At 34.8% G+C, this 27,490-nt stretch overlaps 1 protein-coding gene across 3 annotated transcripts in view; it reads right to left on the bottom strand.

Annotated features, from left to right (window-relative positions):
* Positions 1-1,779: 1,779 nt before the first annotated feature.
* LOC136027440 (transformer-2 protein homolog alpha-like) overlaps positions 1,780-27,490 on the bottom strand; it is a 39,927-nt gene continuing 14,216 nt past the window's right edge. Inside the window, exons 3-8 of one of the 3 annotated variants that reach the window (XR_010617592.1) lie at positions 26,374-26,518; positions 24,734-24,862; positions 19,482-19,657; positions 16,394-16,539; positions 9,610-9,930; positions 1,780-3,191 (exon numbers count right to left, since the gene is read on the bottom strand). Coding sequence is in view for 1 of the 3 variants with exons in the window: in XM_065704721.1 (XP_065560793.1) it covers positions 12,145-12,155; positions 16,394-16,539; positions 19,482-19,657; positions 24,734-24,862; positions 26,374-26,518 (607 nt within the window). In the remaining 2 variants the exon portion in view is untranslated. The other 2 variants (XR_010617593.1, XM_065704721.1) reach the window with 2 other exon arrangements.

Genomic DNA, 27,490 nt, shown 5'->3' with positions numbered 1-27,490 from the left:
AAATACCAGTCATTATGCCAGTCCCTTCCCTGCCCACAATGGAGTACCCCAAGGTATTATCGTAGGTCCCCTCCTTTTTTCTGTTATGATAAATAGCCTCGCTAAGGAATTTCCATTGAAATTTGTGGATGACCTAACGGTTGTTGAAACCTGCTACCGAAACTTAGTAGGCAATTCTATGAGTATCCTCAATGATTTTACAGATGACGCTGCGAACATAGACATGAGAATAAACCCCTCTAAATCTATGATAATGCCAATATGTTTCCTTAAAGCTCACCCCTATCCTCTCAGATATTTCTTTCTTTCTTGTGAATTAATTGGGGTTACAATTTCCTCTAATTTAAAGTGGGATATCCACGTTAAAGATATTGTTCATAGAACTAATGCATCAATGTCTATCCTTAATTTCTTGAATAAATTTAGCGTCCCCCCATCCCATTCTTTAAGGATCTGTACTTCCTTTGTCCGTCCGCATCTTGGATATGCTTGTCCCGTTTGGCGTCCTGGCATCTCCCGCGATGAATCAGAAAAAATCGATTCCATTCAAAAGAGCCCTGAGAATAATTTTTAAAGAAGCTAAGTTAATTCTCGGTTCCCCAAGGAACGAATCGCCATAGCCGCGTGCAATTTCTCCTTCTTCTTGTTCTGCTGTCCGTCGATCTTGACCACGTTTAAACACAGTGTAAAAGCTGAAGTAACGATGCTGGATATTCATAGATTTGGACTTCCATTTACAACAATCATGTTATCTGAGCTTACTGACAGACTCCTTACGACAGTGAAGGCTTTCTCAACAAGCTATAACTTTTCCACCTCCTTCATTAGATAAAGGTTTTTTTGTGTCTTTGTTTTATTTAGGTTTTATTTAGGTTTTATTTAGAACTTCAACAAACTTATTAAATTTTGAATACTTTGCTTATTTCATTAAACATATCATATACTCGTTATTTTAAACTTTATGTTCGTATATTTTTCAAAAAAATAAATTTTTAAGAAGTTGTCATGACAGCTGATGTAGATCTTTGTGCTACAGCAATGGCAAAATAGATCAAAACTGGCATTGTATTGCTAGTGAATTCTTTGAACTGAGGCAGTTAAACACTTTACTATATATAAACAATCATAAATGTCCATATGAAACTAATTGCTGAGGTGAGGTTAACATTGACAGTGATATGAACAGTATTTTGTTGATTAAAATATTTATTTCTTAGAAATACGCTTGTAAAACAACAGTAAATGTTAAAATACTCCAATGAAGAAATAATAGCACATTATTTATATTCACAATTTTCTTCGAAGATAAGTAGAAGGGTTTATTCAGTCTAAACAATTAGATTTTACGAACTTTAGGGTTAGAAATACACAGTTTCACCAGGAACAGTTTGAAAATATTTTTACTTCAGAGAAAGAAATGGTTTCTATTTTTCTGAAATCATGCTTATTTGCTTATACTAACAAATTACGTGAACACGCTCTATCTGATTTTATATTAGGTTACTTTCAACAAAAGATAAAAGTCGTAAAAGGTAACACATCAATTTACCTTCAAATATTCAGTCTGCAAATTATTCTTGCAGTAGGAACTTGCTAGGACGGCCTTTTTGTGACTAATTGATATGTATATGATATAAAGGTTTTAAATAAAAATTTACCTATTTACCTACTTAGATAGAGTCAAATAAATCCTTCATTCACATTTTCTGTTAAAAGATTCTTGGTATTTGAGTAAAAGACCTTGGCCTTGAAATGATTCATGGTCTTGATAATACGAACTTGCGGATAATATCTTTAATGTCTTGCGTCTATAACTCAAAGCTTTCAAAGTATTATTCTTCCAATTTCTCATTCAGTTTTTGACCAGAACCTTTAGTTTTCCAGATCTTCAAAATTTTCTTACTTCATGCCTTGAAGACTAAAAAATGAAAATTATCATTCTTTTATTATTATTCTTCTTTCAACGTATAAAAATAAAGACTGATAAATACTGGGCTTGCTACAAGATTTCCTCATCTCGCGAATGAATCCATTTGCATTTTAAGTCATCATACAGAAATATTAAATGGCAATAAATTTTCATGTAGAGGATCTTTATTATAACCTTTCTTTTCTTGTTTTATCTTTTTTTCTAGAGAAAAAACAAAGGGAATTTTGAGAATATTAGAAAGCCTCATAAGGCAAAATATATGGTGGGCTTTGGCTGTTAAGCCAAATTAGCGTTTCATTTCTCGTTTCAAGGCATCGTGTAGAATTGTTGGTTTAGAACCAATTTTCGGGTTAACAACATCATCATCCTTCTTTTTTACTTGTTTTCTGGATATAAAATAAGAAGGCCATTTAACTAATATTATAAGTGAAGAAAGCACGCCACAATGGCATCCAGAAACAAGCTGGCACACTACGATAGTGGGCTCCGACATGATGCAACTTTAGGTGTTGACAAAGTCTTGGTGTAAGTTATGTAGAACTTTAGATCAATAATCTATTTTCACAGCACTGTTTTGGGTAGTCAGAGGCGAATAGATGAATCCTCTAACATATATTTTTCCAGCGCCAATAGTAATATCCATTAGCAAGTCCTGGCGTCACTGGTTATTTGGTTTGGAACAGGGTCAGTTGCCTGATCCTATAAGCAGAGTCAATCCAGGTCTAAAAGGGTACCTAGAGGAATCTCAGAAAGGTGAACAGGAAGGGTGTGCGAAAGAAAAGGATGACCCTCCCTTACATACAGGATTGCAAGCCCAGCACCCTAATAGCTAACATTGGCTACAGGTGATTATAATTCTAAAACGGAACCCAAAACGCTGCAATTCCGTGTTTTGGAAGAAAAACAAACAATAAACGTTAGTCTTGTACTTTAAAAGACGCGGCATTTAAAAGAATAACCATGCAAATAACAGGTGAGATTCTTTAATTAAAGCCATATATTTCTTAGAGAATTGTTTGAATTCGTTAAATTTTCAAGTTAAGATTTATTTACTATCACTAATCCATCATCAAACATATTTAGTAAGCTTGGATGGGGTTAAAATTACACTGGACTTTACGGTAGGTCAATATTGAACAAGATTCATTTCGCATTACTTATCTTTCAAATTTCGAGCCGAGGCTCTCTCAAGCTAGTTTCTGACAGAGCATTGTCAAATATTGCCAAGCGACGTCATGTGAATTCCAGCTCGTAAGTTTGACTAAAAATGAAATTTTAAAACAACATTAAATTCTTGAAAAAACCATTAGTCCTTCGAGTACCTAGCTAAAATAGAATATTAATTGCACATTTCTCTGTATTGTAAATTCAATAGTTTCTATAGCATCTTTAAAAAGTAAATTTTTGGTTTATTTTAAATAATTCTATGTCAACAAAATTCTTTTTTTTTTCCTAATCCAATACAGAAATAAGCTGAATTTTCACCGATTTGGAGACATTTTTTTTTTTTTCATTGCAAGGCCTGAAATCTGACAGCCGAGGCGAATGACTCCTTTCAAGAGCCTGGCTTCAGCGTGTTATTGAGAGAACTTGGCAAACTTAAGCGGTGGCAACCGTTACTATACAAGAGCGTGGGTAAAATGTTCCGGGTATTTTAATTATTGTTACCGACCATTTAGTTGTAGAATTTTTTTAATTAATTAGAAATATTCTGCGGTTCAAATCTTTTTTTTCATTATTTCTACGAGATGGAAAAGGAGAAATACCACATTTTCGATAAAAAGAGAAACTCCACAGTTTCTTAGGAATGAAACAGGCTACAGGAAAAGGGATTAGCCAATCGTTACAACCTAATAGTTTTGTAAATTTGGGCTAAAAATCTTAGCTGAACAAAAAAATATAGCCTATCGTCTTTTACAATGCCATAGAGAATTTCCTCTTAATTCCATCAAGTCTTTCGATGTGTTCAATGTAAGGCGAGAGTCTCATAGCAGAACCTTCAAAATTATAGTTAATTGCAAAAAGCTTATTTTAAGTAATCACATAGACCTGCTGCATACAAGAAAGGGCATACACCACAAAGGAAAGGGCTTCGTTGTTTTAGGTAATTTCATAAAAAATTGATTCTATTCTAAAATTATTTTTGTTTATTACAAAAGGTTTTTAAATACATCAATTTCCTTTAAAATGAGCCATTAGACAGCCCTCTATGATGTTCCAGTGTTCCGCTAGCTGCGGAGGGAAAAAAAATTGCCGTCGATGCAGAATATCGTAGTTCCAGCCACATATCTTGTTTTTCAAGCCAATGGATTTTCTTCGTTATTCAACCCAAGGAGCAGTTAGTTTTCGCCATAAGCGTTTCGGATCAGGCGATTCTGATAGTATACTTTGTGTTCTGATCTGACCCTATTTTTAAGAAGTCATGGACTATTGTTTTTCTTAGTATGGGACGTGATCTTCTCTTATTAGGTTGCTAGCTGCCGCTAAAACCCGGAAAAGTATGTCAAACATGGAACCATATCCCGGAAAAGCATCTTTTCAAAAAATTATTGTATCATATTAATTCTATATGAAAAAGTACCGATGTCCAGTTCTAAGTGTAACTCAGTGTTCGGTCCTATATGTAAATGTAATAGTCCAGCTTTATATGTAATATGCAGTTTCAGTTGTTTATTTCCTATTGGTTAGAGTTGTTCTTTACTGTAACCACAGGGAATAAAGCAGCAAAGTCGGTTAATATGGCAACATACTCAAGGGAAGCAACTTAAAAAAATTGTGTTCTATTATCATGGCTGCAGCTCTTAGGCTGTAGCTTCCGAAGCCTATAAACCTAAAAAAGATCCTAAAGTGGCATCATCAAATATGGCCCCATAAACTAGTTAACAGTTCTACATGTAAATTTGCATGTGTTCAGTTCTATATATATCTCTTCCTCTACCGACGCAGCCACGATGTACCGGTATTCAGTTCTAAATGTAAATTGTATTTCTTAGTATGGAAAGTGATCATCTCTTACTAGGTTACTAGCTACTGCTGCAACACTGATCAATGTTTAATTTTATACTTAAAAATTTTTAAAGTTACATAAGGTAATGCTTGACGAGACTCATTTTAAAGATAGTTACAAACAGGAAAAAGCCAGTGGCTTTTTCTTAGTTGGAACTCTAAGAGATGAATCTCAGAGAATCAAGCAGCTAAGGAAGTCAAATATGGCACCGTCCCCCAGACAAGCAATTTTTTCAAAGACACTTGTATTATATCAAGTTCTAGTTACTATATGCCGTGGTTTGTTCTTTATTAGATTTTTGATGTCTCTACAGCCATTTCACGGATGTCCCCATTTCCCATTAATAATGAACATTGACATAAGACTATTTAAAAGGGCACTAGCCTCTATGTCGAATCGAAGGAACTCTTTTAGAAGTTTCTGCGACAACAACAATACCAAAGGCCCCGGTCTAAAACAAACCCAAAAAAAAAAAAAACTAATCCTACATCGCTCTTTACTTTGGCTCTTTCTTAACCTCATAATACAAAGAAAAGCTACTATGCTGTAATCGTTTGTTGTTTCTTGCTAGGTTTAGCTTTTGAAGCACTGAAAGTTATCAGTGCAACACTGAAAATCGCACTGACAAACTTATGTTTCCCAAATAATTTAAAAACTACTCACTTTGAAACAAGTAGAATTTTTTTTAACAAGACAACGGAGAATCCTTTTCTCTTAAGGAGACTAAACTATATTTCCTTTTCCAAGAATAGACGTAAACTAGGTGAATCAACATTTGGACTTAAGAGTGAAAAAGAAAACGGCTGATATCGGTAATTTTTCGTCAGAATCGCCCCGTAAGGTACATTAAAAAACTTCAAAGGAAAGCTTTAGAGGGAAGCTCCTCATCAAAAACTAAGCAAAGCCTTTCAGCCAATAATTAGCTCACAATTGGGCGCTAGTGATTGCCACACTTTATTTGTCAAAATGAAAAACTGATAGATTCTTTGGTTTTCCCAATCTTTTATTGCCAATTAGTACATAAAACTAGAAAAATACTTTCCTCCAAAGGCACATACCTTATACATACATAACATACCGTGTTGTTTAGAATGTAATGGACTGACAGGACTATTTCGACGGTAGGAGAAGGGAACTATTGTTTTCAAAGAAGGAAGACATGCTATAAAAACCTTGTATATTCAGATGGTCTGCTGGCATATTTAGAGCATCCCGTGGGGCCTAGAGTATTGTTTACAGAGTAAGATTGTTTTCCAGCCAAGTTTCTATTAATGAAGATCAGTAAACCGAGAAAACAATTCCCAAATGACGAAATTTGTATATTAATTTATGCTTGGCATTATTCAAATCATTAAGTTCTATTTCCGTCATTACCTCTAAAACAGATATTTCCTAGAATATAAATTTTTCTCCACAGTGCAAGAAAACAAAGGAAGCTCAAAAATTTTGATGTATGTTGAGATGTGTTTCATAGCATTTATTAATCCTTACACATAGTGCTGACGCCACTTCATTCAAAATTTGATCGTGTTCAGAACCTTTTTCCAGTTCAAAAGAAATAATCATTGGTGCAAAGAAAAACGAACGAGCTTAGTATAGAAAAAAAAAGTGTAGCAGAACAATAATTCTTAGAAACAATTATTTATCAGTAAACTGATCAATTTAGATTTTCCCCATCTAGACTTGTGGGAAAATGCCGCGTTGTGCTGACAGCGTTCCTCGAATCATCCACAAAAGAATTATTAACTTATTCCTTCTAAGCGAAAGAAAAACCCGTAAATGCTAAAAAAAAAATTTGAGTTTATACCAGAGGTCTCATAGACCAAAACCGATTCTATTACAATGGGCAAATTATAAATGATTAAAACTTAGCATGAAGTCTTTCGCTTCGAGGTAAGAGCCAAAGAAGTATCAAATTTAAAGTTGGTCAATTAGAGGGAGTAGCAAACTAATGTTTATACTCACTCCACAGTCTAAACCTTTGCTAACGTCAAAAATTCAATTTAGACTAGCCAAAGTAGGCCAAACCAGGATACCTAGACCAACCTCGAGTCAAGAAATGCTAACCGACCTAGCCCAGCTTTATCGAATACCACGAGTATTGTATCGGATTAACGACGCTTCTTGACTATAAAGGTCCCTGCGTCGGCCCTGCAGTGCATTCCTGCAGCATGTCGAATACGACAAGTACAAAGACCAAAACAATTTTCAAATTTTGCGCTAAAATAATCCCATTAGTACCCTGCACTGATAAAACGATATACAACCACATCCTTACCTTAGCGAAAGGACTCGCTAAGGAAAGGATGACAACATTCTGGGCGCCTCCAGAATTAAGGTGCCGCAGGTCTTCGTTGTAGGCATGACGGAGTGTATTTTTGGGTCTTTCTTTGCGTCGGGTGCCTTCAGGTAACCAGATAAATGTATATTTGGAGATTCTGAAATCATCCATGCGCAGCACGTGTCCGAGGTAGCCCCATCTACAACTTTGTATGGTCTCGATGAAGGACCGCTGACCTGTGATGTTTCTAATCTGCTCGTTCGTTACCTTCTGGGTACAGTGGATGCCGAGAAGTCTGCGTAGGCACATGTTTTCAAAAGACTAAATTCTCCTCTCTTCTTCATGGTTGACATGCCATGTTTCAGATGCATAGACGAGGACGGGCAGGACGTTGCTGTTGAACAAGCGGAGCTTAAGCCGGAGAGAAAAAGTACTCGACCTCCAAAATTTTTTGAGCCTGTTGAAGGTGCTGCTAGCCTATCCAATTCGGGCGATGACTTCTTTGGTTATGAACCCCGTGTTCTCAATAGTGCTGCCAAGATATTTGAAATGGGCCACTTGTTCCACGTCGTTGTCATCGCGTTCGATGTTCATAGGTGAATGGCTAGTTGCCATTCCTTTGGTTTTACTTGCTTGGATATTGAGTCAAAAACCTTCTGCTTTTTGTTGAACGCTGGTGAGCAGCGCTTGAAGCCGTGATTTACAGGTTTCGAGGATGACAATATCGTCAGTACAATCTAGGTCGCTCAGCAGGCGGTCATTAAGGCGTAGGCCAGTTGAGTCGACGCTCCTCAATACGAAGTCGATGACGACTGCGATCAGTAGCGGAGATAGCACGCACCCTTGTTTCACCCCGGAGAGGATGGGAAATTCATGTGAATTTCCATCTGCTGTATATACAACCTTATGCTATGCTTTTTTTGGTGTCTAGGTAAATTTTTTTGTCCAAAATAAGCACTTTTTAAATATCCTTTTACCCAATCTTGGATTTTCTTTTTTTTTTTGGGGAGGGGGCTGTTTGTCTTGGAGCCCTCTTATGTAAGGATACGCCAATCCAAACGCTTGATTGCATCAAAACCAGTAAAGCAGAAATAGTCGCCCTTTTCCTTTCTCCTTTTACTAAAATTTTTGGATCTATTTTACTACTAGATTTTATTCTTTCTTTATGCTCTTTCTAGTACTGTTTCATTTATTTATTTATATATATATATATATATATATATATATATATATATATATATATATATATATATATTACTAATTCCTTTTTAAATTCCTTATGGCATATTGCCAAGTTTGACTAACAACCACTACAATACGGTTTCGTTTAATGCTTAAATTCTGACATCTGCAAAACGAATGTTTAAGTAACCTACGATTTTTGAACATTTCTGCTTCAACTAGAGATATTCAGTGCATTTTCTAGAAGAAACTAGATTTAAATTTGTCCTCAAGTACCCCAATACGTTTTGAATGTCCTTTTTGCCATAAAATAAACAGTATTTATACATGACAAGAATAAACTCTTTCAACTCTACAAGATTTAAAAAAATCTTCGTTGCTGTTGAGTTGACGAAATCGCCCTCCTCATCCAAATTTGCAGATAAATGTTGCAAATATCAAACTTATGATTGCTGCAAGTGTTGCATGCAGTTACGTGTGGCATGTCTGTAAGACCAAGGCTTATTCTAAAATGCGATGGTATTTCAAATTTACAATTTCAATCCCAAAATCGAAAATCTCTTATAGATTTTAAACAGTAAATCCGCAGGAAAATCTGAAGAGGTTGATTAGGTTATAACTGAACAGTCTATGCGTAATATGAAATTCGTATAGAGAAACATAAAAAAATTAGGACAACATTTCTTTTTTCTTACCAGGATTTGGGGAATTTAACGGCACCCTGTATGCAGATGTTGCAATACTACATTAAACATCTAGGATATTTACTCGCAGAAAATGATGGAACTCTAAAATCTAATATAAACTAACATGTAACATGCCACAAAGAATGTTGAACAAAATTATTAAGAAGAAAGTATTCTTACAAAAAGGAACATTTACTTATCTTTTGACAGATTTCATTGGAATATTTGATTTTTGATCCCGATGCTATTACCTCTTTCTAGAAAACACGGACATGGATAGAATTGACGGAATACATGCAAAACAACTAAAAAATGAATAATCATTGAAGTTTCGACAGGAAACCTCCAAAGGTCCCTATTCGTTCCAAATTTGTCGTAAAAGTAATTCATAACCACACAATTATTTTGTATTTCTTTTTTTCCGTGTTGTGACATAGCCCTGGGTTGTAATGTGACATACTTTATGTTCTTAGGTATGTTATGCTCAAAAAAAAGAAAGACGTGGAAGGTCACATCAGGTTACCTTCATGTTTTGTGTATCTGGAAATAACTCTTGCAGTATAAAGTTGTCGAGCTTGAGACAATTCTACTTCTCATTGAGATTTCTTTAAAAAGGTTCTTGTTATTCCGGTATAAGATCTTGACCTGGTAATCATTCTTGACCCTGGGAATATGGCATTGCGGACAATTTCTTACATTTCTTCATATTCTTCATTGAAAGTTTCAATGTTTTGATCTTGTTATTCTTGCATTTTCTTATTTAGTTTTCAAGATTTCGCAAGGAGCTTCAGAAGCTTCCAAATTTTCTTGTTTCCAAGAACGGAACAATTTTCTTACTTCACGCCTTCAAAACAAACAGAAATTAGAACCAGATTTTATTATTTCTCTGTCCATAAAAAAAGAAGCAGATATCATTTGTGAACGAGGAAAGCTAGCCAAGAGATAACATACGAATAAGCAAGTAAATTCAACTGGCTATGTAATTGTAGTTTCACTTTGTCAATATTACATGCGAGGTCAAAAACCTATAAAGGCTCACTGTAAAAGAGAAATTAAGAACTAATTCCACATAAATTGTAATTATATGGCTTTCAACTACAAGACTCAATATGTAAGCTAGGTTTTCTGTCATGTTGTTTGATCAGTCATAAGAAAATGTCAATTTTTTTAGAAATCCAAATCCACTGTATCTTTAAGACACTTTTTTAGAATTTAAGATTCTTAAATTCTAAAAAAGATTCAATATTAATTTCATTTTTACGTTGCTTCTAATGCACAACTGACATCAGCATCGACATGAATTCGATTTGATATAGCTTTCGACAAATTCGTTTTTGTAATTGAAATTCAAATAAATCTTCAAGAAGCTGGGAAGGCATTTGATAATTTTAACATAAAAATATTAACTTAATAAAATTTCTAAAAAGGGATAAAAGAAGAAGAAGAAACACTCCCTTTAACATTTATTCAGTTTATCTAGAACATTTCTGGTGACTTCTTTACTACAACGATAATTTATGAATTAGTCTGCCCTCCTTATATTGGATTTAGTTATGGCACTAACACACTCGAAATCTACATCCTAGAATGAAATTAGCGTCTAGCATTAACTATCTTAACAAAATAGTTTTTTTCAAAAAGTTTAGAAATAGTAATTACGTTCTTAGAGCCTTAGGAGTGGAAAGATCACGATTCTGGTCACATTGAACAAGTTCAACAGATGAATACGCTTCAAACAGAATTTTAACTGACAAAGACATGACAATTATGCAGCCAATTGAAAACACCTGTAACATACCACAGTAGTTCTCAACAAACTAAATTAAAAAATAACGGTCATTTTAAACCATGGGCTCTCGACCGTGGGTACAAATATCCCTGGGGACTCAATAAAAAAAATCGTAGGGTGACCTTAGAAACGGATTTCTAAACAATGAGCTTGCTACATATATCAAGTAGTAAATCAGTCAAAGTCTTGGCCTATTCTAAAGAGTGCAAAAGTGTTACGATACTCAAAGGAGTGCAGATCACAAAAAAAGTGGGATCTCTGAATTAAATGTAGTAGTCAGTAGCTAAAAATCCCTTGCGTTACCAATTATGAATGGACAGATATGAAAAATAAAAAACTTTATTTTAACTGTGATTTAAAAATCAAAAGTCTTTGCAAAATTATACTATTTCTTTCCCTCTTCAGATATTTAGGCACAAAAAAAAAATTGAGAAAATGTTTCCAAACACAATCTTAACTATTGTTGAAATAGACTTTGTTTACAAAGAAATTTTAAAATTTATAGATTCTTTTTAGAAACAGAAGGCTTTGTTATTTTTAAGCAAAACTAGCGAAAAACTTTTTTTTTATATTTTGTCGCAGCATATTCGTCTCTATATCTAGAATGTCAGTAGGGTTGTAGGGTGGAAAAAACTCTTAAAGACAAAGGTATTTTAGACTCACTGCAATTTTATTTTTATAATGATAAAAATATATTGATCCTCAATTTTCTGTTATTATTACATCACAGGATCTAAAGTCCTACATGCTTATCCTTAATGTCAAGCATCATTATAGCTGATAATTTAAGTTAAAAAAGTAATAAAAAATACAAAGATTTTACTCATCGCTAGAGTATTAGCAAAAAAAAATATTATACCAAGGGTCATCGGCAGGGTGCTAGGGGTTAAGCACTTTGCAACGGCCCCCTTGGGGAATGAGGTTTTTTTAAGAGCATTACCTACTGAATACTACAAAAACTTGAGATATGATGTGAAATTACTGACATTTCGTGTTTTTTTCATTTTAACTAAGAATTCAGTTAATTTTTAAAAATTACAAAAATAATAAACGGAGAGCAAATTCGTAGATCGCATGGGACAATTAGAAGATAATAGCAAAGAATCATACACTTTGATACACTTAACTGCCACATTATCCTATAGTTAAATTCTTTAAGGGCTGGCTAACCTCGAACATTACATGGTTTTTAAAGGCTATAAACAAAAGTTTTAAATCACTACAGCTGAGAAAATGTGTCCTTCACATCAAAAAGGTACGGCCAGTTGATTAGTATCGCCCTAGATAAAAGAGAAAAAAGATGAAATGATAAGACACTGGACAGGAATTAAGTAACGATTACCAGATAGAAATACAAGTGCTATATATCCACAGAGGCTGAAATTTTTTCTTATGAAGGGGGTGAGGGAAAACTTGTCACAGCAGGCAAAGAGGTGAATTATTTAACAATTTTATGATATTTTGGAGCGAATCAAGAAAATAGTGAGATTTCAGGAGCACTTTCCATAATAAAACATGACAGTTTTTTTTTTATTTGAAAATGTGGACATTATTAACGAAAGTTAAAGCTTAAACTAACGGTTAAAGACAAAATTCTAGCCTATATTATCATAATTAGCTTGCAATTTCCTTTGAGTCGGATTAGACTCTCCAGAGAAGTATATGCATAAAACATTAGCCCCGAAGAATTTATTAACTATGTACGCATATAACATACCATTATTCATTATATTAAAGAGCAGGCAGCAACTCGTGCTAATATGTTCAAAAATATGTTCAAGCGAAAATATGTTCGCTTGAAATATGTTCAAGCGAAATGTTTAAAATTTCTTTTATACAACAATATGTACATCAAAGATTTGGTTTTTCGTGGTGATCAATAAATAAATAAATAATAATAAAAATCCTCAAAAGAATCTAGGTCCTAAAGGCAAATTTAGGCTAAGTTAGTCTAACTCCTAGGAAGTTCAGACAATAGAAAGCAGAAAACGTTTTAAATCACTTCTCTTTTATCCACTTTTCATTTAAGAGGAAGAAGACTATTTTAACTCGAAAATAAAAGTTTATTTTCCATGCTATGATAATCGTTGATAGTTATAATTTTTCACTGACAACATTTATTTGACATTGGCAGACATTCCTGTTATCATTTGTCTCTGATGAAACCAATTATTGAGTAATTTCGTGTATCGATCCAGGCTTAAAATAAGAAACATTATATCCCATAGAATAACAAATTGAAGATTGACAAATTGAAGATTGATAGAATAACAGATTGAAGAGTCCCGTGCTAAAAAATACTCGAAACTCTTGATCAGTTACTTTTTCTCATCCAGGGTAATAACTCCTTTTTTGTATATCTGAGGAGCTATTTTGCTGAAAGGAGGTTATTGGAAACATATTTTGATAAACCGTCAAATGAAGTTATCTAGAATCAAATATATACAATTTAGCATATATGTATGAAACTTTAATAGACGCGTTCCCCTACTAATTCTGTATCATTTTGACGGATTTCCTGCTGTTTCAGCAGCCTAATAATTTACTTTTTATCGGACAAAATTTACTAAAGACTAAAAACGGTAATAATTTTAAAAAATTCTTTTTAGACCTAACCATTGTAAAAAGCCATTTTTTTCATTCCTGCTAACACAGATTGAAGTTTTTTTTTGACGAAGAATGAAAGTGCATAGCTGTCATGACACAGTAGCCAGCAGGGTCTAGATAATTCAAAAGTCATGACTACCCCTTCTCCCTTTTTTAATATTTTTATCAATAAATTAAGGTGGAGGTTCAAATGACGGGTGAAGATTTGATGTTCCGTTTCCAACTCATGACAAAAATAATTAGGTCATTCACAGCGACATTCATAAAAAAGAGACAATTTCAAATCAGAATTCTGAAAAGATTCGGAACTCTCTTTTCAGAATTCTGTTATATCCCTATCTTCCCAAAGAAGGCACAGCTACGCTGATAGTGACGTTCAAACTTCACAGGACATTGGAACACGTTTTTTTTTAATCTTTAAAATAGAAAATTAAAAGAGCTAGTAACTTATAACTCATATTTACTGCTAATTATAGAACTATAATTATAGTCGGTTATAAAAACAATAACTATCCTGAGAAGCTGTTAAACCTTATACAAAAGCTTAAAGATAGCATAATATAAAACTTTAACAATTAACACTGAAAAATGAAGAGAAAAATACATACAGGGCATGGGGAGGGGCAGTGAGCTTACAGAATTTAAGAAGCTTTACACTATAGCACAATCCTGGGCGTCTACGGACATCAATCTAGAAATCCTTTCCTCCCAAAGGAGGAAACAGAGAAGAAAATAACCATATTTTTTATTATTGACCAATACAATTTTGTTGTTTTTATTGAATATTTAACCCAAAACAACTTTGGGGGGGGGGCAATTGTTTGTCCCCCTCTCAATCCAGTATTTTTTAGACACGCCATCTGTCCAATAAAAAAAACACATGGGAAAGGATGAATGAAGTAAGGTCTATTGGCCCTGAGAAAAGTGACCTTATTTTAAGCCAAAGGTCATAATCCACAAGAAGAACTTTTTACCAGCTCATTCTCTCTACAAATTGACATTAAGCAAACACAAGTTTATTTGGAAACGTCCACGACTCATGAGGTTAGGTAGGATTTAAAGGAGTCAATACCATTGAGAGGTATCGTCTCTCTCACTTGTACGTAGAAGGGAATTTCTCAAAATTTCTAATTAGTGAAAGATCCATACTTCTGTCCCATGTACCAGGAGCGCCAATTCACGAAAATGTAGGGAAACGGGACAATTTTGTTGTTTTTCAATGAAAATACCAGAAGAAGATACTTTTAGAAATCCAAGGACAGCGAGGGGGAAGGGCAGACAACCGAGGGAGTTATTATTATAGAAACAAACTAATGAGACTAGAAACTCAGATCTCCAACAATCCTGCCCTGCAGTTCGTAGTTGAGTCCTAAATCTTTGTATGTTCAGACCGCCCAGACATATTACTCTTAGTGATAGCACTATAGGGATTCTTCTACAATTCTTTGTTTAGCCCTTTTAGTCAAAATACCAAAAGAATGTTCTTTTTCTTAAATCTAGGGGCGGGAAAAAAAATTAGAGGCCATGATTATAGAAAAAAATCTAGAACACAATAAGACTGGGAACTCAAAGTTCTAAGAATTTCGCCCGGTAGTTCCTATTTGAATCCTGAAGGATTCTATACTTTTTATTTCTAGCATGCAGCGACGTATTACTTTTAGTTTTCAGACTCTTAAGTGCTATATGCGTTTTTCAACAATTTTCTTTGTTAATTCTTCAACTAAGCAGGGGAACAATATACTATGTAATGCACGGGACCAATATACTATATAATGCCCGGGACCAATATACTATATAATGACCGGGACCAATATACTATATAATGCCCAAGGATTTCTTTTATTCCTTTAGACGCTAGTAGTTTTAACTCCTGGAAGAATAAAGTTAACTGCCGAACATTACGTTAATTTCACTCTCATTTTCAATTCACATTTATAGTTTTGTAGTGATTACTTGTTGGCTTAGAATCATTTTGTTAAGCATCTGCTTTGTAAACTCCCTTCCTTCACACGTCATATAGGATATATCCTTTCCCAATATAAGGTTGGTTGGTTATAAACCAGTGACACACATACCTAAAACGAACTATATTGTATATATCCAATCTACCCCTCCGCTGAGAAGCAAACATACAAGCTCCTCCTAGGGTTGTAACTCAGGGCATTTATGGCATCTAGCACGATTTTTCTTGCTAGTTATAATACAAACAGATGCGGATAATTGTCCCCCCAAAAATGTGCCCTTTTTCCTATTTTCGAAACCCTCTGTTTCTCTATGATACATATGGAAACTAATACAAATACTATAAAACTTACAATTTAAAGATATTTATTATGCTGTGCTCTACATCTTTTTTTTATCTTTTAGTTTTCTGTCCCTCGTCCCTTTTAACAAGCAAATAAGAGGCCCAAGGAAGTAGCATTGAGTAATACACCCGAAAATTGCAAAAAATGTTTGGAGGAAAACAGTCCTGTTTACTTGCACAGCAGGTATGTGAAGAAGAACAGGTCAGAATGTAGACCTAATCTATCTGTCCTAAACCAAAGGCTATTTACTGCTTAATCTAGTTTCTTTTAGAATAGTATTTAAATCATTTAAAATACCAAATAGCTTGCGATCTAAGCATAAAAAAAGCAATAACCTTTATTTTACAACATTTACAACTCCGATAGTGAGAGCAAAAGAGTCAATTCAAACGTGTGTTTGGGCATTAAAGAATTTAAAATGGGATTTTACAACAGAATTAATAATAGAATAGGATATTATAATAGAATTATGTCGTTAGGCTCTGAACAGCCTAATTGTTGCAAACAAGGTGAGAAACGAGTGTGCATATGGCACTAATACCTTACCGCGTAACACTAAAGGATACAAGGATAAAGAATGAGATTTAACGTTAACTACTAATTACCTCTGCTGTAAGATCGCGAGCGAGACCTGTAATCTCTGCGACGACGACGATCCCTGTCGTATGAAGGACTGCGACGATAAGGACTGCGCCGATAAGGGCTTCGTCGGCGACCGTATCCAGGGCTACGACGGCGGTTCCGCTCAGAACTAGATTCATTAAGAGTGAATTTAGAAGATATATATAGAAGATCACTGAACAATGTGCAAAAGTAGCACCGGCAATAATTCAATTGTACTATTTAATACTCAATACTCACTGAATAATAGGCCTATCAAAATAAGCAAAACTGTGTATATGAAAGAATATTAATAAATAATTAATATACACACATTAGTTAATAATTTGAATTAAAATAATCCCATTATCTTTGGGTTTTGTTGTAAAGCACAGTATTACTACCTACCGTGCACTACTAATATATATCCAACTCAGTAAATAAAAAAAGCTCAAATTTTGAAAAAAAAAACTCGAATTAGAGAGGAAGAAGATAAGAGACTAAAATCAAAACCACAGCTTAGATACCAATATTCAGTTATGAAAACTCGATTTATTTTTGGGACATAGTGCGCGGTAGCGATGCTAGCGGCTGGAGACAGGAAACTGGTATTGGTATCTAATTGGCACACAGGAAACTGATATTGGTACCTAAGCTGTGTATACAACAAAACCAAATTGCGTTCCCGTCTATGGTGTTGTAGTACAATCTACGCGTCGGAGCGCGGGCTTGGAGGAGGCGCCAAGTTCAGAGCTCTGTACCAAAAGCTTCTCATGGGCAAGATAGGAGTTTTCATAACTGTATTGGTATCTAAGCTGTGATCAAAACTAAGCAAAACTAGATGTGTTCACTCGGACTAGCTTACATAGCTTGTTAGCTGACAATACAAAATGTAAAGTTTCTGGAATTAATAGGGACCACCTTAAGCATAATTTGACTGATGCGCATAATAGCATGACATTATGATTAATCGCGAATAAGCTGGCTCTTAAAGCAGCAAAAAAAAAATATTGATGGTACATTCTTATGCGCTCCCACCTTAGTAAGGACTAGACTAAGTTCAAACTTCTGAAGTTTAAACTTTCGAAATTAACTTCATTTGTTTGTCTTCTTATTTGTCCGTCTTCCATTTTGATTGAAGTTTCATTTATTTATTTACAATTTTGTATCTGCGCCTGGCGAAATCAACTCTCTACCCTATACTTGTAAACTTCTTTTTTTTTCCTTTTTGATTGAAATTTCATTTATCTATTTACAATTCTTTTTTATCTGCGCCTAGCGAAATCAGCTCTCTACCCTCTACTTGTAAATTCCCTTTTTTTTATTTAAGTTTCATTTATTTATTTACATTTTTTTTTCTGCGCCTAGCGAAATCAGCTCTCTACCCTATACTTGTAAACTTCTTTTTTTCTTTTTGACTGGAGTTTCATTTATTTATTTACAATTTTTTTTTTTATATGCGCCAAGCGAAATCAGCTCTCTACCATATACTTGTATACTTCCTTTTTTTCCTTTTTGATTGAAGTTTCATTTATTTATTTACAATTTTTTTTTATCAGCGCCTAGCGAAATCGCTCTCTAACCTATACTTGTAAACTTTCCTTTTTTTTCTTTTTTCCTTTTTGATTGAAGTTTCATTTATTTATTTTTTTATTGTAAATTCCTTTTTTTTCTTTTTAATTGAAGTTTCATTTATTTATTTACATTTGTTTATCAGCATCTAGCGAAATCAGCTCTCCACCCTGTGAACTTCCTTTTTTTCATTCTTGATTGAAGTATTATTTATTTATTTACATTTTTTTATATGCGCCTAGCGAAATCAGCTGTCTACCCTATACTTGTAAACTTCCTTTTTTTTTCCTTTTTGATTGAAGTTTCATTTATTTATTTACATTTTTTTTTATCTGCGCCCAGCGAAACACCTAATTTTTTCATAAATAATAAAGAAACCTGAGCTTAGCAAAACAACTTCGCATGTGCCTCAAATAATCAAACCAGCTAGACACAAGACTGAGAATAAAAAAAAGCGGTCTAAGAATTATTCCCAGGTCATCCTTTGCTGCGTATGAAAATGGTCAGTTAAATAATCAAAATTCATTGGAAGCACGAGAACAGACTAATATGTTTTGTATTATCCCAGCCCAAACATCTGCCTTGCTGACTTAGCGTTTAAGACAAGCCAATATCCTTCATTTCCAAAGATATTGAGAGAAATTGATACAATAAGTTAAACTAGAATTTTTACAATTTACTTGATACTAAAGTCATACTTTTTTCATTTGAAGTACAAAAACATCTTGGAACCTAAATACCAACATTAACTGGAAAGAATTGTTAACTGCACTAACTAAGCTAAATAATTGGTGACACAAACTGTCAATTAACTAAATAGAAAGAAGACCAGCATCCTTTGACTTCGAGAAAACTACATTTAGACAACAGATAGATATTGTGAATCCTTTGTGCAGCCTTTTATTTGATGATCTAACCGTTAATTTTATTTCTCGACGTCTTCCTTGTATCTTATTGTGTTGATCTTGAAGTAGCACTTGCTACTTTGGATTTTTGTCACAATTATTTTCTCTAGAACCTTATTTAATTTTTTTCCGTCACACTTAAGTTACTACAAGACTATTTTAATGAATATTCTGTTCAAATCCTATTTTCACGGTACCATTTCATTATAAAAAGAACCTTGAAAATATTCCGTGAAAACATTCTTACAATGAAGATGGAGTAAATATCATATGAAACTCAAAACACCATTTAATAACACAAAAGTGAATAAATAAAATATTTTTTTTCTTAGCTTTTAAGAGGTTCACTACACGTTTTGTCCCTTACTCTCAAAGAAACCGGTTTAATGTTTCTTAAAACACATTCCCAAATATGTTTGACAATTTGGCATTTTGCCGAAAAAAACATTTCTCTAGTACGGCAATATCTTATTTTGTCAAAAAAGAAAAAAAATTACCAAAAATTTCAGTACAATTTCCAACCCCACAAGCTCAAAAATAAAAGGAAAATTAAACATTTACAATTGAAGCAACAGCTAAAGTCCAAAACTGACAAGTTCAAACTAAAATCGCTTACTACGTTGGATTCCCCATGTAAATACCAGGCGTTGGAGTATGAGCTCTCTGAGTTATAGAATAGTCACATCGAATTCTTCGTCCATCCAATTCTATGCCATTGCATCCCTCCTTAGCCGCTTTTGCATCTTCAAGACTCTCATAGTAAACAAAGGCAAAACCGCGACTCCTTCCAGTCTGAAATAGATTTACAAATAAATAAGCTACGATAAATCGAAATCCTGATACTAAGGCCTACAAAAACCCTTTTTAGAGGATAGTCCTAAACCCTTTTAAAGGATAATTCTGAGCTATTGAAAAAAGGAAGAAAGCTCAATCAATAAAAAAAGTTTTTACTAAAAAATTTGTGCTTCACTACGTTTTCCCGAGTCGAGTTAAACCGGAAACGACTGCAAAATAAATCTATAGACCGAGTTTAAAAATACCAGATATCTAAATCTACTAAACCAATTTCTTCTAGCTTTGACTGTGTTGATAGCACAACTTTATGGTGAAATAAAGATACAGAGGACAGTGAATACCTTTTTCCAAGACAGGTTGAAAACCAGAACCACCAGATGGGGAGGGGAGGGGCAAATTCCCCGCTAGATTTTGAAAAACACTTTTGTTGGGTATTTCAATTCGAAAAAATCAATAACTTTTTTGTATCTTCATGGGGAAAAAATTATCATCTACTGCTCTTGTCTGAAAAAAAAAAGTTAAAAAATGAGTCAAGATTATAGTTAGATTGTAGTACAGATTATAGTTTGCCTAACATTCTACACCCACCCCCAAAAGGACAGTATGATACTCCTTTTCAAGGTGGGGCATTTTTATACCAATAGGGCTAGGTACTTTTAGCCAGTTGACCACACTAATGTTTCATTGTAATGTCAAGTCATCTGTGACTTTACTAGCGTGACCTAGTACAATCTGTCTAATAACTGTACTTGCAGAATTCAGAGTTTCATTCACCAATAAATACATTTATTGGTTTAAAATACATTGATTTAAATTTGGAATTGCGAAAATTAAAAACCCATCGAAAATGAAATGTTTCATGTATTTCTCAGGTAAAAAAAAAGAGGGAAAATATGTATTATGAATAATTACAACTTATATTCCACCATCGATGATGGGGGGTTGTTTAGAGATTTTTTCATCTTTTTATAAATTAAAAATTATTTAGACCAAATTGATAACCTCAAAGGATTCTTCCTAGAAATAGGTTTACGAGTTGAGTCCCCCCTAGTGTTCTTCATAGATGCAAACAGTTTGAAAGAATAAGAAGACAGTTCTAAAAGCTAACATTAGAATTTTGGAAACCACTGTAATGACAGCGGTAAGCACGGTACTGAAACGCGGACACTTCAATCCGAGGAACATTTGATAAATATTTTCCAGAGGAATTATCTAAGAATAGTCTCACGTACTTTCTTGAGCAACTGTACATCAAATAACAAGTTATACAAGAATATGGTTCAGTCGCACTTCCTAGGGCTACAATAAAAAAAAGATGACAAGGCCAAGTTTAACGGATGACAGATTGCTGAATATGGTGCTTTTTGGCAATTTATCTGGGACCAAAAGAAAAGCAGATCGTCCCCGAACGGAATGGGAAGAAGTCATAAGGAAGGATTTAAAGGCAATTGGTACTTCATGAGGTGGTGAAGAGTGGAGTTTTTAATATATATATATATATATATATATATATATATATATATATATATATATATATATATATATATATATATATATATATATATATATATATATATATATATATATATATATATATATATATACTAGCTGTTGGGGTGGCGCTTCGCGCCACCCCAACACCTAGTTGGTGGGGCGCTTCGCGCCCCCCCAAGCCCCCCCGCGCGCGTAAGTCGTTACGCGCCATATTAGTTACGCGCCATTGTAGTTGTGTCCCTGTGTCCCACCTGTGAATATAGATAGATTTATATATGTGTTTCAAACTACGTAAAGATTGCGAATATACAACATTCTTGGCTTTCCCATTGTCTGTCCATATACAAAGCCGTATGTACTAATAATGACGTCATATGCAAACGCTCTTTTTACAAACAAACAAACATGCATACACACAACTCGTTTTTATATAGATAGATAGATAGATAGATAGATAGATACAATACAAATTAACTACGTAAAACTTGTGAATATACAACAGTCTTCGCTGTCCCATTGTCTGTGCGTATAAATAGATTGTCAGGTTTACCGACCCTCAAAGATGCAACATACAATTGTACATTGGTAAAGCAATCTGTATTAAGATCTATACCGCATTTTTCTAGTGATTGCCCTTGAGCTTTGTTGATGGTGGTTGCAAATGCTAATCGAATTGGGAATTGCAATCTTTTAAATTGAAAAAGCAGATCCGTTGGAATCATGGGAATGCGAGGAATAAGAACAGCCTCACCCTCATAAGGCCCTGTCAAGATTGTGGCATCTATTAGGTTTTCCATTGTTTTTTTTTTTACGGCAAGTCGCGTGCCATTGCAAAGCTTTGGTGGGTTGATATTTCTTAAAAGTATTATTGGTACGCCTATTTTTAGTTGTAGCAGGTGTGGTGGACACCCTGAAGGATCTATGGAATTTAAAAATTCAGATGGATAATTAACCGCTTCATTTGGTTCCGAAATACAAATTAACTGCGTAAAACTTGCGAATATACAACATTCTTCGCTGTCCAATTCTCGCTGCATATAAATAGATTGTCAGGTTTACCGACCCTCGAACATGCAACGTACAATTGTCCATGGGAAAAAGCAGGTGTGGTGGACACCCTGAAGGATCTATGGAATTTAAAAATTCAGATGGATAATTAACCGCTTCATTTGGTTCCGAAATACAAATTAACTGCGTAAAACTTGCGAATATACAACATTCTTCGCTGTCCAATTCTCGCTGCATATAAATAGATTGTCAGGTTTACCGACCCTCGAACATGCAACGTACAATTGTCCATGGGAAAAACAATCAGTATTAAGATCAATACCACATTTTTCTAATGATTTTTTGTTCCGACGTTAACTTGGAAATGTTATTTTGTACATACGACAATAGATCACTCGTACTGTAACTTTGTTCACGATCCAATTCTACACATGTCGAAACAGCAGCGATACGGTTAGGTGAAGGCATTCCCAAATCCTGAAGAGGTTTGTTTGCCATACTTACGCACAAATCTTCTATAACAACTAAAGTGTAGTTATAAATTTCTGATGTAAAATCAAAAGTCATGTCTGACGTCTCTAACTGTTTTCGATGAAGTATATCTTCGGACATTTTTGACTTATATTTTTCCCATAACTCTGTAGGAGCTGATGGAGAGCAAGTTGTTAAAATGATGCCAAACAATGCACGAATTTGACTTGGGGTTGACGTTTCGCACGCGTCATTGATGCAGTTATCCCAGTGTTGGTCATTCTCCAATAAATTCAGAGCTTGGCATGCACTACGGTAAGTGTCATGTATAGTACCATTTACAGTCCTCAAATACTCAAAGGATGTCGGACCGGGTACATTCACCAAAAGCAGGCGTAGAAAGAAGCATTCATGTTGATTGGGGTGAACGGTGTAGAGTCTTCCTATCGTGGTATCTTTGAAGATGGTAGGTTGGCCGTCGACTGACTTACCCTGTTTTCGACGTTCAAATACTTTATTTTTAGTATTCCACGTGTAATACGAAGGCACTTCAGTATACAGCAGTTTTTTTGCAAAAGAATCATTTTTGCAAAGCGAAAAAAAAGCTGTTAATGTTGTATCCGGTGGATTCAGGACTCTTTGTTGCACGTTGGTTTCCGTGAAATAAACACGTTGACCATTCTGTAAATGTACCGCTAAGTGAACAACAGCTGGACTACGTTCATGTATCGGAAATGAAAGAATTCGCCAAACAGCTTCATTACTGCTTATGTATCTTCCAGCCTGATATTCTACGATTTCATCGAAATCTTTGATTTCGGACTGCAAGCCAAAAACTGCCATGTCACTGCCTTTGTTGACGTATTTACATATGTATTTGATTGCCTTTACGGAGTTACAGTATTCAACGTTTATGTGTGCATTAAATGTTTTTGATAATAATGGGGAATATGGAACAACCCACTGGTTATCTACTTCGATGGTGGTACCGTTACGCTTCTTTATTATTGCTGTTTTACCGCCATCTTCAGTAGATCTTCTTCTATATTGTGGGTAACCATCATTGCCAGTAATTGTTTTGGGTACTAAAAGTCGAGGATATTGCTTTGTGCACCTTCCTTGTAATTCCTCGGCACGCCTTCTTTTTTCACATTCTCTTTTAGCAGCAAGTCTGCTTCTGCGTTGCTCTGGTAGTTCCTCGGCATGCTTTCTGTTCTTTCTTTCTCTATCAGCCTCAAGCCTGTTTCCCTGCTGGTCTTTTGATTCCTCGGCACGCCTTCTTTTTTCACTTTCTCTTTTAGCAGCAAGTCTGCTTCTGCGTTGCTCTGGTAGTTCCTCGGCATGCTTTCTGTTCTTTCTTTCTCTATCAGCCTCAAGCCTGTTTCCCTGCTGGTCTTTTGATTCCTCGGCACGCCTTCTTTTTTCACTTTCTCTTTTAGCAGCAAGTCTGCTTTCGCGTTGCTCTGGTAGTTCCTCGGCACGCTTTCTTTTCTGACTTTCTCTATCAGCAGCAAGTTTTTTGGCATAGACTCTTTGAGCATCTTCATCAGTCATTGTAAACTTAAACATTAATAGATTTCTACGCGAACATATGTCTTATATAACTTGAATGACGTCACCTTCAAAGCAAAAATGACGGCAACTAATTTCATGACGTCAGCCGAAACATGACGTCACCTGATCCACAGATCCATAGACAGACAGACAACTTATTTTTATATATATAGATATATATATATATATATATATATATATATATATATATATATATATATATATATATATATATATATATATATATATATAACAATCAAATCCACTGTTTTATGACACAGGCATTTTCATCTTGCTGCTTAAATAACCATGAACTGAATTTGCATCAGATGCCCTAGATTTAATTTCTAATCTATCTTTCCACCAAACCCACCTTGTGTTAAAGAGGAAACCTGGAATTCTGTTCACCTTATCTTAAAGATGACAAAAATGACAATTTAGGCAGAAAAAGATTTACGAGAAAAACAAAATACATAGAAATGAATAGAATATATTAAATTGAAAGAAAAATAAGAGAGAATAGAAAAAAGAGAGTGGCTACACTACCTTGGCATCTTTCACAACTTGAACTTTCTCAAGGGGCCCATATTTGCTTAAAACATGGTGCAGCTCATGCTCTGTGGTATAAAGACTCATACCAAAAATGCCCAAGCACCGGCTAGGTTCAGGCTGCTCCTATAAGAGAAGAACCACGCAATCAACACTAATATATATGCATCTACTACATACTTTTAAGCTAATTTCTTAATAAAAAGGTTCTCCTAGACTTCATAATTCAGCAAGACTAATTTAGCCATCAGGTAAATACATATGGGGTGTCAAAGAGGACCAGGTGGCCCTTGGACCGTGTTTTCCTTAAGAATAGAAACAGAGTAAAGAATTTACGATTATATGCTCTTTAGAAAATTCTTTTGATTACTGCATAGTGAAAATTGCTGATATTGCAATGTCTTTCTTGGCAATATGACTCAAAACTGTTAGTTGTTTCCTTCTTACTGTTTCAGGGATGATGCAACTCATTATAAAGAAAATGAAACCCATTGAAGGAAATATATTTGAAAAAAAATTCATGGACCTTTGGGTTAAAAGCAGAAGGTATCGCTAAAAGATTATAGGAGATATTTAAGAGAAAAAAGACTTATAATACCATATGACAGGCATTATAATGGTATAGCAAATTACATTGCTATATTTGGGAGAAATATTGCCGTCCTCTATTCCAAAGAAGAAGACGAATACTGAAATAAAATGACAAAAGTCTGAAGCTGAAATTTAATTTCATTGAATGAAAAATTGAAAATCATTTATTTCATAACAACTCTCTCAGCTTTAATCAAGCAGAGACAGCTAATGACACTACAAAGTGCAATTGCTTCTCTTGACTGTCTAGACAGAACCGTTTCTAGGGTTGGTGGTACCTAGTGCAAAATTAACTTCAATGCACCCTCCCACCTCAAATATAAGCAAAAAAGCCAAATTAAACTAAAAAAATTTGATCAGAGGGCAACCCCCCGCCATGGCGCCCAAGGCAGATAGCACAGTTACCCTCCCCCCCCCGAACAAATCTGTGTCTAGGTCACAATTTTTTGGACAAACGAAATCTCAGACCCAATTTTTGTCTTCCTGTCAAACACTCATCTGAACCTAGTTTTGCTCTCCATGCCCAAAAGTTTGTCAAATAGTAGTGAGACACAACAGTGCATTCTGCAATGGGAAGGATTGTTCAGTTCAAATTCAGAGGGAGGGGGGTATTTACGAACACATGTGATTCTTGCAATATACAAAGCTTACTAACTCCCTACAACATTAATGTGCTTTTATCAGCTTAAAAAAAAAACAATATGGCTCCAATGTTGTGGATTTTTTACCATTGAAAGTAATTAATTATAGCAAGTTTGGTATTCAGTGTCTTTTTATTATATATTTGCCTGAAGAATTAAAGGCCTTTTTCTAATTCCTATGTAACATTCGCTTTCCAGCCTTTACTCAGACACCTGATAGAAGTTAGCTGGAACTCCTAATCGGATGTAACTTAATTCACTGCCAATTGGATACAATCTTCTTTCTTTCATTCTAAAATCAACAACAAAAAATTTTAGCAAACAAAAATTGGTCGGTTTTGGTCATTCCTGCATATTGCTATTTTCGTACATATAACATTAACTAAATAAAAACAAACTAAATACATCTCTCGAATAATTGTTGCGCCCACTACGACTATGTCTTCCAGCTGAACGGGAGCGGGATCTGTAGGATCGTCTTCGATCGCGGCTTCTAGATCTTGAACGGTAGCGACGTGACGAACGAGAACGTGACCTTTTTGAACTGCGCCTAGAGAAAAAAAAATTAACTGTAAGTAAGTATTTTGGTATACTTCAATGGCTATTTTTCCCTTTGGTGATAGTAACTTTTTTAGGAATTTTGACAATCCTACAACACCCCTAAGCCAATACCACCTACTCAGTTCTCCCTTCTAGTTGTCTCCCTAATAGCTAAAATCCTAGAGCGGAATCTGAATGCGGATATTCTGACACATCTCACCAATAATAATTTTCCCTCAATAGCATGGGTTTCAGCCAGGGAAATTGGTTGAGACCCATCTCCTCAAGACAAACAACATTGTAACAGATTAATTGGATAAATTAGTAAGTACAGACTTGATTTTATTTGACCTGGCTTACAAAACTTATGGCAGCTGGATCCTACACTGATGCTGTCGATTGAGTTATGGACTTTCTGACAGGTCCAACTCAGTAGGTTTGACTTTTCTCAGCCAATGGTGACAATGTTTTCTCAGGAGCAAGTTGGAATCAGACTTCCCCAAGGTACTTTTTAGGTCTTATTGTATTCCTCATATACATCAACAATACAGTGAACAAAATAGAAAAACAACCCTTCCTATGCTGATGACTCAAAGCTGTTTGGACCTATAAATCAACAAAGCATCCAGTGTGACTTAAAAGCCAAACATGAGCACAACATCGGATACTAGAGTTCAACATATTAAAGTACAGCGCCTTTCACTTTGTTAGCAACATCCCCCATCACCAGTAGAACATCTCTGATCCCAATTTACTGTCAAAGTCTCTTAAGTTCCATAGCCACTTGCAACAAGCTGTCTCAAGAATTAATTCAAACCTTGGTCTCTTCAAACGCACCATAACTAGTTGCTCCCTCATTTCTAAGGCTATAGTTAGGCCTGTTCTGGATTTATGTACATATCTCACCTCCCCTTCCAATAAGAATGATAATAGCCTAATGAAGTGAGTTCAGAGGCATGACACAAAGTGCACATCTGGCTTA

This window comes from Artemia franciscana, chromosome 5 (genome assembly GCF_032884065.1).
Source record: "Artemia franciscana chromosome 5, ASM3288406v1, whole genome shotgun sequence".
Taxonomy (NCBI): domain Eukaryota; kingdom Metazoa; phylum Arthropoda; class Branchiopoda; order Anostraca; family Artemiidae; genus Artemia; species Artemia franciscana.
This window is presented reverse-complemented; position numbering and strand designations above follow the sequence as displayed.